This window comes from Heloderma suspectum, chromosome 1 (genome assembly GCF_057233095.1).
Source record: "Heloderma suspectum isolate Gila_16-S chromosome 1, 16-S_ref, whole genome shotgun sequence".
NCBI lineage: Eukaryota > Metazoa > Chordata > Lepidosauria > Squamata > Helodermatidae > Heloderma > Heloderma suspectum.
In genome coordinates this window covers 347254751-347272025 of record NC_139458.1, presented here as the reverse complement: position 1 = coordinate 347272025, position 17275 = coordinate 347254751, and the positions used below count along the sequence as shown (strand labels likewise).

The following is a 17275-nucleotide window of genomic DNA, read 5'->3' as shown; positions in this document are numbered from 1 at the left end:
AGTGGCTACTTTAATACAGAAGGGTTCACACAGCTGTCTCATATAGACTTGTGGCTGATGATGGAACTGATCAGAAAGGAGGTGACCCTGGATTTACTCCTGAGAGGTACCTAGGACCTGGTGCAAAATGTAAGTGTTCAAATCAATTGGGAACAATGACTACAGTGCTATCAAATATGTAAGTGTTCAAATCAATTGGGAACAATGACTACAGTGCTATCAAATAAATAAATATGAAGAAAGTTGCTAAGAAAGTCCAACACAGTTGCATTTAATTCAAAAGAGGATACTTCTAAAAACTTGGGAATTTGTTAAAAACAAAGTTGAAAGGAAGACTCAGGCAGGTTAAATCTAAGACTACTGGAGGATATTTTAAAACCACAATAATACACACTAAGCTAGAAGGTATGCCACAGATTAGTAAAGGCACCAACAAGTTCAAGAGGATACCAGCACGCTTAACTAGCAGAGTCAAGGCTAGAAAGCGTCCTGTAGAAAATTTAAGCAAGACTTCCATAATAACATTCCACATTGGGGATTATTAAGGGACTGAAAATAGAACTGCTGGTATTGAATGCCTTTACATGGTGTGACTGCATTGAAACTGGAGAGACTTCCCTGTGAGGAAAGGCTACAACCTCTGGGTACTTTATAGTTTAGAAAAATGGTTTTCTAACACAGATATTATTTTTATACAATTATATATGATAAAAAGAACGTGGATAAAGATCTTTCTTCCCCCATAACACTAGACCTGGGGGTTATTCCATGAAATCGATAGCAGTAGACTCCAGACAGACAAAAGGAAGTACTTAACAGAACACTTAATGGAATATACTGCCAAAAGATGTGGTTCTGACCACCAGATTAGATGGCTTTAAAGGGGGATTGGATGAATTCATGTGTATCAGGTCCAGCAATGGAACCTTCCCAGAATGAGGTCAGTGTGCCACTGAATATCAACTGCTGAGGGGGAACTGGCTTGAGGCTACCTGAAAGACCGCCTTCTCCCATACAAGCCTGCCCAGTTCTTAAGATCTTCAGGAGAGTCCTTTCTTTTGAGACCACTGTCTTCAGAGGCAGGTTTGGTGACAACCCAAGGGAGCACCTTTTTGGTTGCTGCTCCCAGACTGAAAATCCCTCCCAAAGTGGAGGCTAGGTTCACTCCTCTCTGTTGTCCTTCAGAGACAACAAAGCAAAGAAGGTCTTTGGCCTAAGTGGGACTGGGTGGTGTTTTTTCATTCTGCAATTGCTACGATTTTAATGTATTTTATTGTTTTAATCATGCCTGTAAGGTGCTGTGGGTGCCATTTTTGGTAGAAAGGTAAGGTACAAATCAAACAAACAAACAAACAAATACAAGAGGGGAGGGCTACTGCCTTCAAGCCCTGCTTGTGGGCTTTCTGGATGCAAATGATTGGCCACTGTGGAAAGCAGGATGTTTGAATTAGATGGATGTTCTGGCCCAGGAAGGCTTTTAATTTTGTAACTAGTCTTCTCCTTTAACATTCTTGATTTTACATAAACATTCCACTGAAATCAATGTTTAGGTGTTGAATGCAAGTGTACCACTAGAAAAAGTGAATGACACTTGAACAATGTAGTGCATTGCGTCCATACCTGCGTTTTGCAAACAGAAGGGCTCCTTCCATTTGCAGAAGTGAGTCAAATCCAGCAGTCTCTCTCTCTCTCAGTAACTGGATGTTCTGGCAGCTGGAGGGGGGATTTTTGCCAACTTCCCCTTATAGCCCCCCCCCACACCTTTGGCACTGTTCCAGAGACTCCCATAAGCTTCCACACCATATTTTCAAGGGCATAGGGGTCTGCGGGCAGGGGGGAATGAATTGACAAAAATCACTCTCCTTCCACCCACAGGAGCATCTAGTTTGCAGAGTTCCATGCCATGAAAATCCAGATCCAGTCCATATAGTTGACTGACGTAAAGGCAATGTAGCATTGGGAAGACAATAGAAGTTGTCTCATAACATTTGATCTCGAGACCATTTTGATCAAATAGCAATACAGATTCAGTATTATAAATACACAATGCTGTATGGTCTAGTGTTGCAGTTACCTAGAAAACACGTATTTCAGCAGTATTTCTTCTACATAAAATCTTGGACCACATTCGTTCCAAGGCAAAGTCAGAGACCTCTGTGGTGTGGTCTCTCTAGGTGCTTCCACCTTCAAAGATGAGGCAGGTAGCAATGAGGAGAAAAAGGGTGCTTCACTTTTGGAATGACTTTCCCCAGGGTTCTACTTTGATTTCCTTTATGGCCCCAGGCAAATATTATTTTATTTTTCCCAGGCCCTTTAAACCTGACTTCTGAATATATGTGTGAATCTCTAGGTTTTGTGGTGTTGCTGCTTTTACTAAGTACTTAAAAAAATAAATTTGTTTTTGTTAGCCACCCCCAGAACAGCAATCCTGAAGGGTACCCTAGAAATTCTACAAAATTGCCTATTATAAAATATGCTACTTCTCCCAGTTTTGCAGGCGTCAGGCCTTGCCGTCCTAACCCACCTTGAAAAAGGAACCATACATGACCCCCAGTTTGTCTCAACAGGTAAGGATTTATTGTAAAGTTGTGATCATACAAATCTGTATGTAAAATTGCTCTCAATAAATCAGCATCTTAAAAAGACATTTGTGCTCTTGGATGAGAAACATTTATACTGTACTGCAACTTCAAGAAGCACAGTTTTACAAATGCTTACAACTTTTAGTGGGGAGAGGCCTCATTTTAAATGACTGAATAAAGTGCTCAAAATGTCAGATTGCCTTTGGAAAAACCAAATAAAGCATTGCACCAATAATGCACTTGTTGTAAGAGCAGTACAAAAGCTCCTGACTTCTCCCACAAGGCAAGCTTAAGGGTAATAGGCCTAAAGTAGCTTTCTTTTTGTCACAGCTGTGTACAATCCTGTTCACACTATTACTCTGTTCCATGTTTCTGGGACCTAATCATTTATTTTTCATTGCTCTGTAGAGCTCAAGGCTGTAATCTTAATCACGTTTACATGGAAACATATCTTATTCAAATCTCTCAGGATATTTCCAAGCAGAGGTTGTTTGGATTAGCATGGTAGGTTCATGCAACCAGTTTAGCTGGGAAATTACTTCATAGAAGTTAGAACTTACTGAAGTCCTTATGTAAGGAAACTGCTACTTTTCTTTTCGCAAGAATATATTAGGATGGTTGAAATGAAGAGAAACAAGATGAACTCTTTTGGGCCTCAGCCTTAAGTGTCCTTTAAACACTGATAGTTCATAGGCTTAATATAGGAAAAATTACATAATATATTAAGAATCAAGTGCCAAATGTCAGGTCAACGAACTCATACAATTACAGTAAACACATTTTTAAATACATTTCTCCTCTATATTGTCTGTCTTCTCTGGAATATCTGGAAGTAAGCTGATTGCAACCACAGGTATGACATTGACATCAAGTTGGAGGACTCCCCTGAAAAAGGACAAGTTGTCATTAAAATCTAGACCAGAAAGTCAAGATTTGTGTTACACGTTGGCATGTCTAGTTTAACAGTGTTTTAGCTTCATAACTGAAAACAGGACAAGAAAATGGACTTAAATCTGAAGCAGGGCTCAGAAACCTCTGACCATGGCCTACCAATTGGGAAAGGGAGGAAACTTTCAGGGGCATAAGCAAAAAGTTACTTATTTAAAGCTCCACACATTTCAAAAAGGTCTTCCCCAGGGGCACTACAAATAACTGCCTTCAGCCCTACATCAGCTATCATCTACCAGCAGCTATTCCATCAGGCTGCAAAGCAGAGGGAGAGAAAAGAAACAGGGCTATGCCAACACCTCTGCCAAGAGCCCGGCTAACCTTTGTCTCTCCCCAGCTGTCACCTAGTGGGAACTATTCCATCAGGCTATCTGAGCTGTTTCCAGGCGAGCTAGCCGTCACAGGAAAAAGAATTTGTAAGAACTGATGCCTGTGCTTGTCCCCACCCTCTCTGCTTCCTAGCTCGTTTGTGTGTCGTGTCTTTGAGATTTGGATGGGGTTGTGCATGATCCGCACCTCTCCTGATCTTCCGCCTGAGGCAATGGCTTCACCCTGCGTCATGGGAGGGCCAGCCCTGTCCACATCTGTCACATAGGAGTACTAATTAATTAGTTTTGACCAGGTCTTCGTTCAGCTTTGCTAGCCAGTTTTAGAATGCTGTCTTAAAATCCCTGATTTCTGGTAACTCACATGTAGACTTGTATATACGCCAGTGTATGTTTAATGGGGGGCAGTAGGTAATTGTCTCTATCCCCTGCACTATCATTTAGTGTCTGGCTCTGGTTGGTACAACTTGGTGTTCTAGTAAAAAAAAAAAATCCCATAAGCCTGAACTCTGCCTGCCCTATGCCTTGCTCTGGGGGGTTGGGGGACCCACTGGAACAGTGGGGGGACATGCCACTAGTGCCTGCAAAGGGAGGAGGAATTGGCAAACATCGCCTCCCGCTTTTCTGCTAATATGAATGTTCTGAGTGGAAGTTCACTCAGGGAATGCTTCCACTGGCAAAAAAGAAGCTGGATCCAACCCAGTTTCTATTGTAAACAGTATGTGTTCTGGGCGATTTATTTATGTTTTGGTATTTTATTTATGTATTTATTATCCTGCTTTTTTTCCTCTTGCAAGGAACCCAAGATGGCATACATCCTCCTCCTCAGGAACCCAAGATGGCATACATGATCTTCCTCCTCTCCATTTTATCTTCACAACAACCCTGTGAGGTAGATTAGGCTGAGAGTCAGTGACTGACCCAAAATCACCCAATGAGCTTCCATGGCTGAGTGGGGACTAGAACCTGGATCTCCTGAGTCCCAGCCTAATGCTCTCATTTTTTTCATTGCTCAGTTGACAAGTTATGAGACTGTCCCAAGTTTTGCTTATAAGTTTTATTAGCTAAGCATGTACTAATAATTTGTATTTTATATTCTTTCTATTATAGAAGTTCAAAGTGTGTTGGGCTTTAAATTACATCTTGCCTGTGCACTTGGGAGGTTTCCTTCCTTTCCCTGCAGTTGATGCCTTCCCACTTTTCTTTCCTGGCCAACAAGGTACTAACCCAAATTCCTCAAATTACTATTCTTCTTAGGTGATAGGTGCAAAATTGAATCTGAGGATGCATAAAAATATGACAACCACGTTTGAAATACAGAAAACTGAGTTAAAAGTGTCAAAGTATGCTATATTCAAATTTCCCACTTCTTTATTCCAGTATTTTGGGGAGACCTACATCTGTGAAACTGTGCTCATTTTGGAATTGAAGCAGGGAGAGGAAAAGATGCTTTTATTTGTCAGTCAAAATGAAATTCCTGTTGCTGAAGTAAGTCTGCTTTTAGAGAATGAAATGTAAAAAGGTACTTACCTAGGTTCACATGAGGGACAACACACTTTTAAGACTTTTATGATTAAAGCTGCTCCAACCACTCCAACCACAATGACCTCCATCAGATTAAAGAACAGTGGGAAGGAGTTAAGCCAGAATTTGCAGAGTTCTTTTCTTAGTTCTTCCACCCACTGGCACATCACCTGCAAATGTAATAACATTGCCACTGAAATGCATCCCTGACACCCTGGGCATCACAGAAGACAGAAGACTAAGATCTGAACCAATATAGTTCAAGGACCTTTTGCTGGAGCCCAAATGTTCCAATCTGAATGTCTTTTAGACCTCAACCATAATTTATTTACTAACAAATAAACAATAAACTATGGGTGTGTTCCACTCTAAATTAAGCATCTCTAAGTTCCATTGAGAACATAAGAACAGCCCCAGTGGATCAAACCAGTAGTCTGTCTAGCCCAGCACCCTGCTTCCAGCTAGATGCCTCTGGAAAGTCTACAAGCAGGGCATGAGGACAGCAGGCCACGCTTATTATATGTCCTCAACACCTGATGTTCCAAAGTATACTGCCTCTGACCAGAGGCTTGCATCCTAAGAGAAGCAAAAAGAGGGAAGTTCACGGAAGGAACATTTCTGTTCCCTCCTCTCTCCTGCAGCCACTTGAACTCCCAAAACGTTTCTCCTCAAATGTTTTCCCTGCTTGCCTTAAAAACTTACAATTTTCATGAGACTTTGTGCTGTGTGTGTGCTTTCTCTTCAACTTGTTTGCACTCTGAATAACTTGCATGCATTTTATCTCCTCCTCTACTATAATTATTTAAAATAATCTCACAAGTGTCCTGACTGGTCCCTTTAACCTTCTTTTAACTAATCCCCTAGGGGTTGTTTTTTTTAGAAATTTCCTCTTCTGAAATTGAAAGAGTGCTGGACTTCCCAGGCAAATTTACATTGACATATTGAAACTGAAAGTGTTCCCAAGTGTTTGGTAACAATTATCTCTATATCAAGGGTCAGCTCCCCTCTTGTTGGCTCCACGACTCTTTTACGGCACAAACTTTGATTGCAGTTTAACGTTTTGTCTCTTTGTTTTGACCTGGTTATAAATCCCCAAAGTGAGGTTAATTGAAGTTGCCTATTATCACAATAATTTGTCTTATGCCTGCCTTCCTGACTTCTTTCTATTCCTTAAGATTATTAGAGGTCTGACCAGGATCATGATAGCATGTCCACAATACTATATTAACTGTTTGGCTGGGTATTTCTACCCACAGTAATTCTGGGATCGAACTTCTAATGATGGTTTCAAATTTATAGCACACAATGCTCTCTTTGACACAGACTAATACCCCTGCCAGTGCAGCCTACCCTGTCCTTTCTTTAGTTCTTGGTTAGGGGATAACAGATTATCACCATTCCATTCAATTTCTATATGTTTTCTCCTAATACCAGGCACTTTAACTTGCCCTTCTTGGCTTTCAGACATCTAGGATTAGCATACAAACACCTATATATTTTGTCCCTTGGTGTTTTTTGCATGTGATTTTGGTTAGGGTACCTTTGACTATTGGAATGGCTTTCCATTTTCTTTTCATGCTTATTTATTTGTTACATTTATATCCTGCCTTTCCTCCAAGGGGTCCAAGGTGGGCATATATGATTCTCCTCTTCCTCTCCATTTTATCCTCACAACAACCCTGTGAGGTAGGTTAGGCTGAGAGTCAGCAACTGGCCCAAAGTCACCCAGTGAGCTTCATGGCCGAGTGGGGACTAGAACCCAGGTCTCCCCAGTCCTAGTCCAACATTCTAGCCACTACTCCACACATGCTTATTATCAACTTTCTATCCTGCCTTCAGTTAGTGGAAAAGAGACATTCAGATCACCATCCTTAAGAAGCCCCATCCAGTTGTTCCCCTCACACATTCCACGAGCGCAGGGAGCAGGCAGGAGGGCCGTGTCCCAGACCATGGCCCCAACCTCCCGTTGACTTCAGCTGGATGTGTCAAGGAGGCTCCTCCAGGCTCTCCATTCCCAGGTGGAAGGTTGCTGAGAACAACCACTCTTGGCAACTGCCATCCTAAACTCTCAGCCCCAGCTGGCTAAGGACTCGTGCCTCTACATTACTGTCTGCTAGGTTTCGAGGGAGCACCTATGCACAGCCCTAGGCTTTCCTTACTGTGTGGGGATTTTGATGAAAGCCCCAGCTTTTGCAGAAAAAAAGACCATACAATCAGATTTATTGCAGCATCGTTTACTGCAAGGGTCAGGACCGGAGTTGAATGGTCCTGAAGAAAGGACCATTGTGTGCAAAGTGTCCCAGGTTCAATCCCTAGCTGTGAAGCACTCTTGTCTGAAATGCCAGAGGCACTGCTCATCTGAATAGACCAGCCTTCCCCAACATGGCACCCTCCAGATGTTCTGGACTTCAACTTCCATCAGCACTAGCCAGGAATGGCCAGGAATGCTGGGGATTATAGTTCAAAACATCTGGAAAGTGCCAGACTGGGGAAGGCTGCTGTAGACAATACTGAACTAAATGGGCCAATGGTCTGACTCAGTAAGGCAGCTACCTGTGTACCGACAGTACCCTGCCCTCCTCCCGTCCTCCCTTTATCATTAGTCTCCTGGAGTGCCTGCATGCAGGTATCCCTCTTCTCCAATAGTGACAGGAAGCTCACCTTATAAGAGGATGGAAGCTCTGTTCTGAGAGGAGTCTCAGGCAATTTACCAGGCATTGCCTCTTCATCTACTGTAGTTTCTACTTGTCTGAGAAGATAGTGACTGGTTGTCTGTAGTGGACTTTCAACATCAACTTAAAAATATATGAAAGAAAACAGGTTAGGTTAACAGATAGGGGATTTTTTAAAATTTCATTTTTGCAGATGCCATTGAAAAGAAGCAGACTGGGGACAAAATAATAAACTGGTGCTCCATTTGAGAATGTCCCAAAATTTTCCTCCTTCCTTACCAACCTGCCCGGTCACTGAGGTCATCAGAGGGCATGTTCCTGGTGGTTCCACATGGACCCATGGCCCGGTTGGAGTCCACCAGGAAAAGAGCCTTCAGTGTGGTGGCCCCCTTCCTGTGGAATTCCCTGCCTTTAGAGGTCAGGCAGGTGCCAACACTGTGTTCCTTCTGGGGCCTCCTGAAGACATTGTTATTCCAAGAGGCCTTCCTTGCATGACCAGCTGTGGTTTGTTAAATTCCACTTTGTTGGGGTTTGTCTTTTTTAAAAATGTTTTAACTCTTTTACCCTGTTGTTTTATTCTTGTATCATGTTGTTCACCGCTCCAAAATCTTCTGATGGGGAGCGGTATATAAATATTGTAAGTCAGTAAGTAAAATACCTAAGTATTTTATTTCACAAAAAAAGTACAAAAGAAAAGCCAAATGTGACCCCATTAATTTGTCCTGCCTTTAAACATGAAAAAGAGCCCATCTCTGGCTGTTTTCTGAAAGACATTTTGGATGGCATATGATTCAGCCACCACTTCACAGGAATTTTTTTAATCATTTGCTGCTTTCTTTTATGGTTTTATCTTACTATGTTGTTTGAACATTGGAGAAATGGCTTAAAAACCTATTTAAAGTAATTCATTAACTAATTTCATTAACTAATTAAGTGCTCTCCTTTCTGGTGTGTGGATTCTAAGAATATGATGGGAAAAACTAAATGGTAAAAAATAAATTTGAATTATAGCAGCAACCTCTATAATGGAGAATAAAAGCCAAAATGTTGAAGCTAATTGTGACTGTGTACCTTTTCTCGCAATGTTTGGAAGTGTGAATAAGGCATCATTGTCCCTTGGGATGGAATACAGCATGCTTTCCTTCAGCGGAACAGTGTAATTTGTGTGCCGAAGGACTCTTAAGTCCTTTACCAATATGTCTATTTCAGTCACTTCATCTTGCTGAACCTGCAAAAGAAATGCAACAGTATGAACAATCTCCTTGTAGAAAAAGTGATAGAGGCTTTTTTGAAATTGTGAAAACTAAGAGGCACGTGTGTAAAAAGTACAGAACTTCAAGATGAAAAGTTGCTTTGATTTAATAAAGACTCAATTCACACTCACCCTTTTCCTAATCTCACTGAAAGAAGCGATTAAAGTGAAGGTGGAGAGGTGGTATATGCTCTTCTCTAATGAGCCCATTCTCCTTCTCCCAAGCTGTTCTTTCATTACAGCACTACCAGGGAAAGTGACCTACTCCACTCCATTATAAATAGGTTAAATATTTTCTCTCTATCAGGGATAGCATGGGGAAATACGAAAAAACAGCAGTTATGAGCAATAGCGATTTGCTTTTGAAAACGTAATTTAAAAAGGAAAGAACCTAAGATGCACTAAATTTTTGGATATTATATCAGTTTCAGTGGATGATCTGAGTTCCCAGTATTTTGAGAGAGTGAATAAATATTCAGGAATGGCCTAGGAAGCTATTGTGAAAAGGGAGAAGAGGGATAGCGCACAAACAGCAGTTTAAGGTCTCTATTGTTGGCAATAATTCTGGACAGTCTGAAAAACAGTGGGGAAGTAGGCAATCCAAAACCATCTCTCCCTATGCATTATGGGAAGTATTTTGCACTAGCACTGGCCAGTAGAAAAAGTCCTAGAACAGCATCTGTTAGCCATGGCCTAGCTGAGAAAGAAAGGGGCTGTCTATGTTAGACCGGATGGGAGGGAGTAATGGCCTGCTCCCTTCCAAACAACACCCCCATTCTTGGACACGACTGACCAAGAAGACAAAGCATATCAGCAACACTTGGACAGCACTGCTGCTGAGAGCCAAAGTCTTGGGATGGGAAGGAGGAACAGCAAGCTGCCCCTTCCCTCTGGCTCAAGGAACTGACCCTCTGAGCAGGTTCAGATGCCACACCACAGCTCGTTATAGGTTATTTAACCCATGACAAGCCACAGCATCCATGGGCAGCAGGTTGGATAAGGGTTAAACAACCCTCACATAACTCTAAAACAGACCATTGTTTAACTCTCACTCGCCAGGTTCATATGACATAACAACCCCTGAGTGCGGGCTGCACATTCAAAATGGCAGCTTCCCAGTGGACTGTCATGTCTTACAAACAGCCCCTATGTCACCACCGGTGTACCCATCAAGGAGGGGGTATGGCACAGATTTATATAATGGCAGTTTGTTACCTGCAGTTTTATTTTCAGTTCTTTTCCTGATGAACTTGCCCTTTTAGGTGCCACAACATGTTAAGCTGATCTTTTTTTCTCGGTGAGTTTTTTTCCTATGGCCTCATCTTTTGGTTGTGATCTTTTTCCTGGGTTGTCACAACCAACACAACATCATCGTTATAAAGTTGAATTTAGGATTTTTGTCCAAATATGCCTTACTGGATAACACGAAATCTTCTCTGCCATTCTGCTGTTGAGTCTTTATGAGATTTGTGCCTTGCAACCTTATGGTGCTGTTTTCAAAAGCGAATACGATTAAGATCACAGAAGTTATTTGTGAGTCATGCTGCCTGAAACAGTATGTAGCAACATCATAGTCTGTAATGGGAAATCCTTAATAAATGATGGGTGAATTGTACTAAGCACAGTTAACTGCAAGTAAATGACTCAAGTGTGTCTTGCTTCCAAGTAAGTTAGGAGAGTCTGCTGCTGTTATTGTTATAGCTTCAGCAATTGTGCTTAAGATACAAGGTAGTTCTCCCTAAAAGGGGAAGAGAAAGAACCAGCACCCACACAAGAGAGCAGTGGGACATGCTCACTGAATAATTTCTGAAATCAAAATCAGAGCATCCTCATGTATTGGCTGGGTTCGCACATAGCGTTAACCCATGGTATGGGTTGTTGAATTCTGGGCTGTCATGATGTGCTATATTGGATTAGGTTTCAGAAGAATAGCGGGCAGTCAGGTGTGAATTTTCCCAGAATCATATGCAGTATTTTATACAGTAATTAACAGTATAAGAATGCTAATTTGTTGGGGCAGTTGGCAATTTTCAGGATTTTAGAGTTGGTTCTCATAGCTGTATTCACAAACAGTGAAGGCCATGCTTTTTGCTACTAACAGAAACTAAAACAATGCACTGTAGTCACTCTTCACACTGTGTACTTTCTAACTGATAAAGGATGCTTCTTTCTCTACTGTGATAAACTTATTTTGCTATCAACGGAGAAAGGCCTTAGTAAGGGGGGGGGCAAGCAGTGTGCTACTTCTGACAGTTTTCTAACTTAGTGAGGCTTGATCTATAAAATACAAGCAAATTGGCCTGTTACCTGTGTTCATCTGGGGAAGGTGCACCACCTGCTCAGATAACCAGCCCCGAGGAACAGCACCCCATCACTCCCCAAGGAACTAGAGTGGCTGAACCAAGAGTTAAGGGATGTGTAAGCTTTTTTTTCTTCTTTTCTGCATCCATTTTTCAGCAATAAATCATTCTTTCATACAAGTGGACTTGTGTCATATTGGTATCCTCTAATCTGTTTAGTGTGTGGGCCCTGGCTAGGCCTCAGTTTAAGGCATATGCAAACCCAGCTGCGCTAACTAAGTATGGTTTCTTAACCACAAACAACCCAGACAGAGAACACATAATTTGTTATTGGGTTGTGAACTCTGGGCTGTTTAAAACATGGGTTATCATTACTGTGAACCCAGAACCAAGGGTTGTTTCCCCACACTACAGAGGCGGTGGGCAACAGTGGTAAAAAAAAAAAAATTAAAAATGCAGCTGCTCTACATGCCAATACTGCAGTGCCACAAAGGCATTTGGATTCAGGGAAGAGCAGGTGAAACAAACAACTCAGAGATAAAGAGAAAAAATCACGGTTTGTTCGATCGTCTGTCAGACAAACCCTGGGTAGGGCAACAAACAACGGGTTAAATAAACCATGAGTTAGCATTATGTGCAAACCACGTCATTAATTCCATGACTGAGTGGTTATTTTTGCTATCCTTTTGTCACAAGTCACACTAACCTTTCCAAAACTGACATTCTGAGTTGTGAAACTGGAAAAAAAACACCAGCCAGAATGTTACTATCTGGGCCTTAATTACAATATGGAGTGAAGAGGAATCCAGTAGGATGCCGGAATAGTTGCTGTAATCTTATCATTATGCAGCCCGGATGACTTCCAGGCACTGAACTTGAATAATTACATAATCAAGAACAACATATTCAGTGGCAAGGTAAAATGAGAGAGACTTGGGACCTTCCCTGTGGGATTAAACTTGTGGCCGCCTCCTGGTGGAATCAGTCACACTTAGTTCACTTCATTTTTCTGAGTGCATAAAACAATGGGAGTGCTAAAAATAACACAACACACAATTACTGTACTACAGTTAAACATGATACACAATACTTAACTGGGTGTGACAAATTCTCTCAGGCTGGGATTTGGAAAGCACATAATACATTCTAAACACGTCACCAGACTATTAAAACTATTTGGCAAGACAGAGGTTCTCTCACTTCTATAGAATGAGGGTTGTTTTTTCTTCTCCCAAAGTGCTGTTATTAAATGCATATGTTATATCAGGGGAGCTGAACCTCAGAGGACCAGATCCAGCCCACCTGGAGTCCCTATATGCCCTCCCCGGGGTTCCCCAGGTGGCCACACACACCCTTCCCACATCACCAAGTGGCTCCCGATTCCACACACACACAACTTCCTATTGTTTGGCAATTTCCTGGCTTTTGCATAACTTCTTCCCCTTTCCGAAAGGCTGAAATGCCGCTCCCGTGGCCTAGTTACTGGCAGGAAGAGCTTTACGCTAAAGTATGCTGGCACTTGGGCCCCACCAACCACTGGAATGAGGCCCCCGAGAGTTTCCCTGAAACTGAACTTGGCCCTTGGACTGAAAGAGGTTCCGCAGCCCCGCATTACACTGTAATTCCACTGAATGTTTGTTTTACATTCAGCATCACAACTAGGGTCAAAAGAGAACAAATGTTTGAAGAATTCAAACAGTTGATACCGCTAATGCTGGCAGGATGGATACTTTGATCCAGCAACAGGTTTCTACATGCGAACCAGCTTCCTTATGAATACAAAACTCCTTCATCAAACAACTGGCTTATGCACAGCGATTCTGTACTCTCCTGGGGGAAGCACTGCATCTGTGTCACATCCAAAAGCAAATTTACACCATCAGAATATTGGAAGTGAATAATGAGGTCCTTCATGGCTTTTCTGTTTCATTGAAAGAAACATCCCTAATAATAAGAAGGCCCAGTAGATCCAAATCTTAGCTTAAATGGGTAAGCTTGTGCGTGGCTCCTAAAAGTAGGCTTTGGCAGTTCTACAAACAAAAAGGATAAAAAATAATGCCACGTGAAAATTAGATGGCATATGTATACAAAATCCTTGAAAGGCAGGTCAGTATTCATCTTCCATGGAAGTACCTACAGCAATTATTAAAAAGATATGCACCTATGCTTATGTGTCCTTTTTTCATAAAAAGATAAAATGAATTATGTACTCAGGGCCCACATTCACTGCCCAAAGAAGATATGTAGTAGTGTACGTTTTAGGCACAGGGCATACCGAAGAACTGAACGGCACACCCATGCTGGGGGAAAATGTGGTCCTGTGGATTTACAACTAGGCCAGCAAATGCAATGATTTAAAGCAGGGGTCAGCAACATGGTTCTTGTGGGCACCCTCCAAGACTCTGCTGGATCTCAGACCCTTCCTTCCCCCCCCCACCGCCTTTCCTTCATACCCCACCTGCCCCACCCCACCTTTCCTTCCTCCCACTGTGGCCTTTCCTCCTCACCACCCCCAGAACCTTCCTTCCTCTTGCACAGCTGCTGTGGCCTTTCCTTTTCCCACCTGCCACTGCGTCTGCACCACCATTGCAGCAGCCTTTCCTTCCTCCCACCACCACAGTCTTTCCTCACCCCCCTGCTGCTGCTGCAGCCCTTCCTTCCTTCCTTCCTTCCTTCCTTCCTCGCCCCCCTGCCACCACTGTGCCGCTGCCTTTTCTTCCCTCCCACCACACTCCCGCAGATCAGAAGATAAGGTGAGCATGGCTGGAATTGTGGGGGGAGTAGAAGTGGGTCATGAGCAAGGGGGAGAGGAGGAAGGAAATAGCAAGGGAAGGAAGAGGAGGAGGAAATAGTGAGGGAAAGAAATAAGATTTACCTGCTTTCCATCAATTTCTGTCACTTCCTCCTGAACAACGATCAATTGCAAGTTGGAGCTGGATGCCATTGGCCACTCATGGACCATAATGCGAACGCTCACGATGCCAAACCGCTTCTGATCCAATATGGTTTCAGAGCTTCCACTTTCCACTGTCAACAAATAACTGTATCATACAGTGGTCGTACAGAGAGATACAATCTCTAAAAACAAGTTACACGTAAAATGGTGACTGATGAGTTGAAAATTGAATCTTGCCCTATATTGCAGTATAGCAGCCCTCCGCAACCTGATGTCCTCCAGATGTTTTGGACAACTTCCAGAATCCCTGATCATTGGCCACACTGGCTGGGGCTGATTGGACTTGGTCCAAAACATCTGGAGGGCACCAAGTTGGGGAAGGCTGCAGTACAACATGGAAACAGAATCACTGGTTACATGGTCCAAGGTTGCTTTCAGGAGAAGTGCCCAAAGGGTCCAAAAGGGTACATAGCTTTAATAAATGCAAACAGCAATACTTTTTGAATTCATATCTTGGCATTACTAAATATCAAATGGAAACTCCAGCAGCCTCCTTTGTCCCATAGGGGTCACAGTAATGTTGTTCAGCATTGCATACTCATTCCCACTATTAAGCTGCCATGAACAGAGACAAGGTGAGATTCTTGGCAGTAAACAAAAGGGTGATCTTGAAGCTACAGAGATCACAAGAGGACAGTGGACAGTGGAAATGCTTCTGTGTAGGGTAACCTTCCTGAACCTGGTGTTGTAGTCCAATACATCTGCAGGGCACCGGACTTGGGAAAGCTGGTGTAGGAGAGGATACATCCAAGAAAACTATTCATTTGGGAATCTTCATGGGTGTACGCATCCCACTGGCATTCTCTTCTTTGGTGGCTCTCCACTGCTATCACCAGACTGGATAGTATAAAGGGCAGAAGCAGCCAGTTCCTTACTTCTGGCCTTTTTCTGCTGTGATCACTTATGTTTATTTTAGTAGTAGAACAGTCATTGCCGCTATTTCCATACTAATTATTTTGCTTGTCAAGTAACTACTGCCAAGGAGCAACACTTGTGCAACACTTAGCCCCCATCAGTATTTGGAGTTTCATGGCGGGTTGTTCAAAATGCCTCTATTTTTCTGCAAAGATTGGGATGTCTTTATTATTGATAGAGACCCTCTTCTACCCTGACCTCCCCTCCCCCACCCCTTCCCTTACCTCCCCCACCCCCCGGTAAGGCACAGTGGATGTCTGCATGCAGGCATACTACTTTACACACATGGGATATAATAAAATGTATTACAACATCTCAGAGTCATTTTGTATTTTTGTTTTAAAAACTTGACAGAAACAAGAAGATCTGAAGGCAGTTAGCTCTTAAACTAAATCAATAGAAACTTGTCTTGTGAGTGAGCTGATGCACCTAAATATAATACATTTTCAGCTCATTCCTAAACGTGTTTACTCAAATGTAAGTCCCACTGAGCTCAAGAGAAGCACCTTCCTTTAGAGATAAGCTTTTAGACTATGCTAAAGTTAGAAAGCATAGGAACACTTTTACTACATCAAGCCACGATGGGCCACTGCCTAGCTAAAGGAAATCATGTTTCGTTATTAATGCATAATGTTTTCAGCTTTCAAAAGCCAATTTAAAAACACATTAGTACGTCCTTAGTACAAGAGCTGATCATAAAGGGTAGATGATCTCAGAAGCTAACCTTGACAGCAGCCAAAACCAGCACATCAAGAGACTACTCTGTGCATAAAAAGTTGTTCAATGGCATGTAATTGCTCTGGCTTCATTAATTATGTAAAATGTTGCCTGTATACCCAAACCGGGATGTTTCAGTCCAATGCAAGGAAATGAGAGCAAAGAATACAGTAACAGTTTCCCCCTTTATAGTAACCGCCATTCTAAATTCGTCATTCTTGGATAATACTTCCATCCTTTCCATCCAGCATAGATAGAATTTAAACTACAAAAATTTCTAGAAAAAAAGTTTTGCAATGATTATCTGAAACTACTCTCACAATGTTATATTATTATTTCTCCTACACCAACTCATCTGGATATGTGCCAGCTTAAGAGAGGAGACAGACAGGACTTATCAGGGTGGAGTCACATCCTTGCATTTATGCCGCCCAGCCTGTTGCACAAATTCTTTGCCTTGCACAAATAAATTAACTAAAGAGGAACTTTGCATTCCATAAAATCAGGATTTGAACTCAGTTTGTATGTGAGTACTGTGGATGAGAACCAGAGAGTACATCCAATGTCTTCCATCAGTTTTAAATATATTATCCTAACAGCAGTTTGTTTTTTTAACAGAACAATTGCATGGAGAGTATAATGCCACTTAGGGCACAATCCTATACAGGTTTAGACAGAAAAAATACTTTTTTACATACATAGGATTGCACCCTCAGTTATTATACGAATTGTGAATTGCATGGAAGCACACAACACAGGTAAGGAATTGAGCATACTCACATATTAAAGTCTGACACTTTATCCGCGCAACTCCACTCTTCAGTGGGAAGTCATTTACATACACCTGGCCGTTAACATAGGAGATATTAAGGACAACCTAAAGAAAAACAGAACCACATATATGTTAAACATACACATTTTAAAATACAAGGACAAGCCTAATATTTTGTTTAGTCTAAATAATCATGATAGCAATGATCAAAATTCAGATATAGATTTAAGAATTTAAGTATTAACTGAATTTTAGCAATGCAGATATATGTTACAAATGATGGTGTATATTGCTAAAAAAACTGAAACATA

At 41.9% G+C, this 17275-nt stretch overlaps 1 protein-coding gene across 4 annotated transcripts in view; it reads right to left on the bottom strand.

Moving 5' to 3' along the window:
* Positions 1–1449: 1449 nt before the first annotated feature.
* The window catches only part of GINM1 (glycosylated integral membrane protein 1), a 41322-nt gene continuing 25496 nt past the window's right edge, over positions 1450–17275 (bottom strand). For 3 of the 4 annotated variants that reach the window (XM_084827827.1, XM_084827824.1, XM_084827825.1), the window contains 6 exons: positions 16973–17069; positions 14480–14631; positions 9124–9280; positions 8042–8175; positions 5387–5550; positions 2557–3467 (listed from right to left, as the gene is read on the bottom strand). In XM_084827827.1, the coding sequence (XP_084683953.1) occupies positions 3365–3467; positions 5387–5550; positions 8042–8175; positions 9124–9280; positions 14480–14631; positions 16973–17069 (807 nt within the window). In that variant the 3' untranslated portion in view covers positions 2557–3364. Of the gene's footprint in view, positions 3468–5386; positions 5551–8041; positions 8176–9123; positions 9281–14479; positions 14632–16972; positions 17070–17275 lie in introns of all 4 variants that reach the window. The other variant, XM_084827823.1, reaches the window with a different exon arrangement.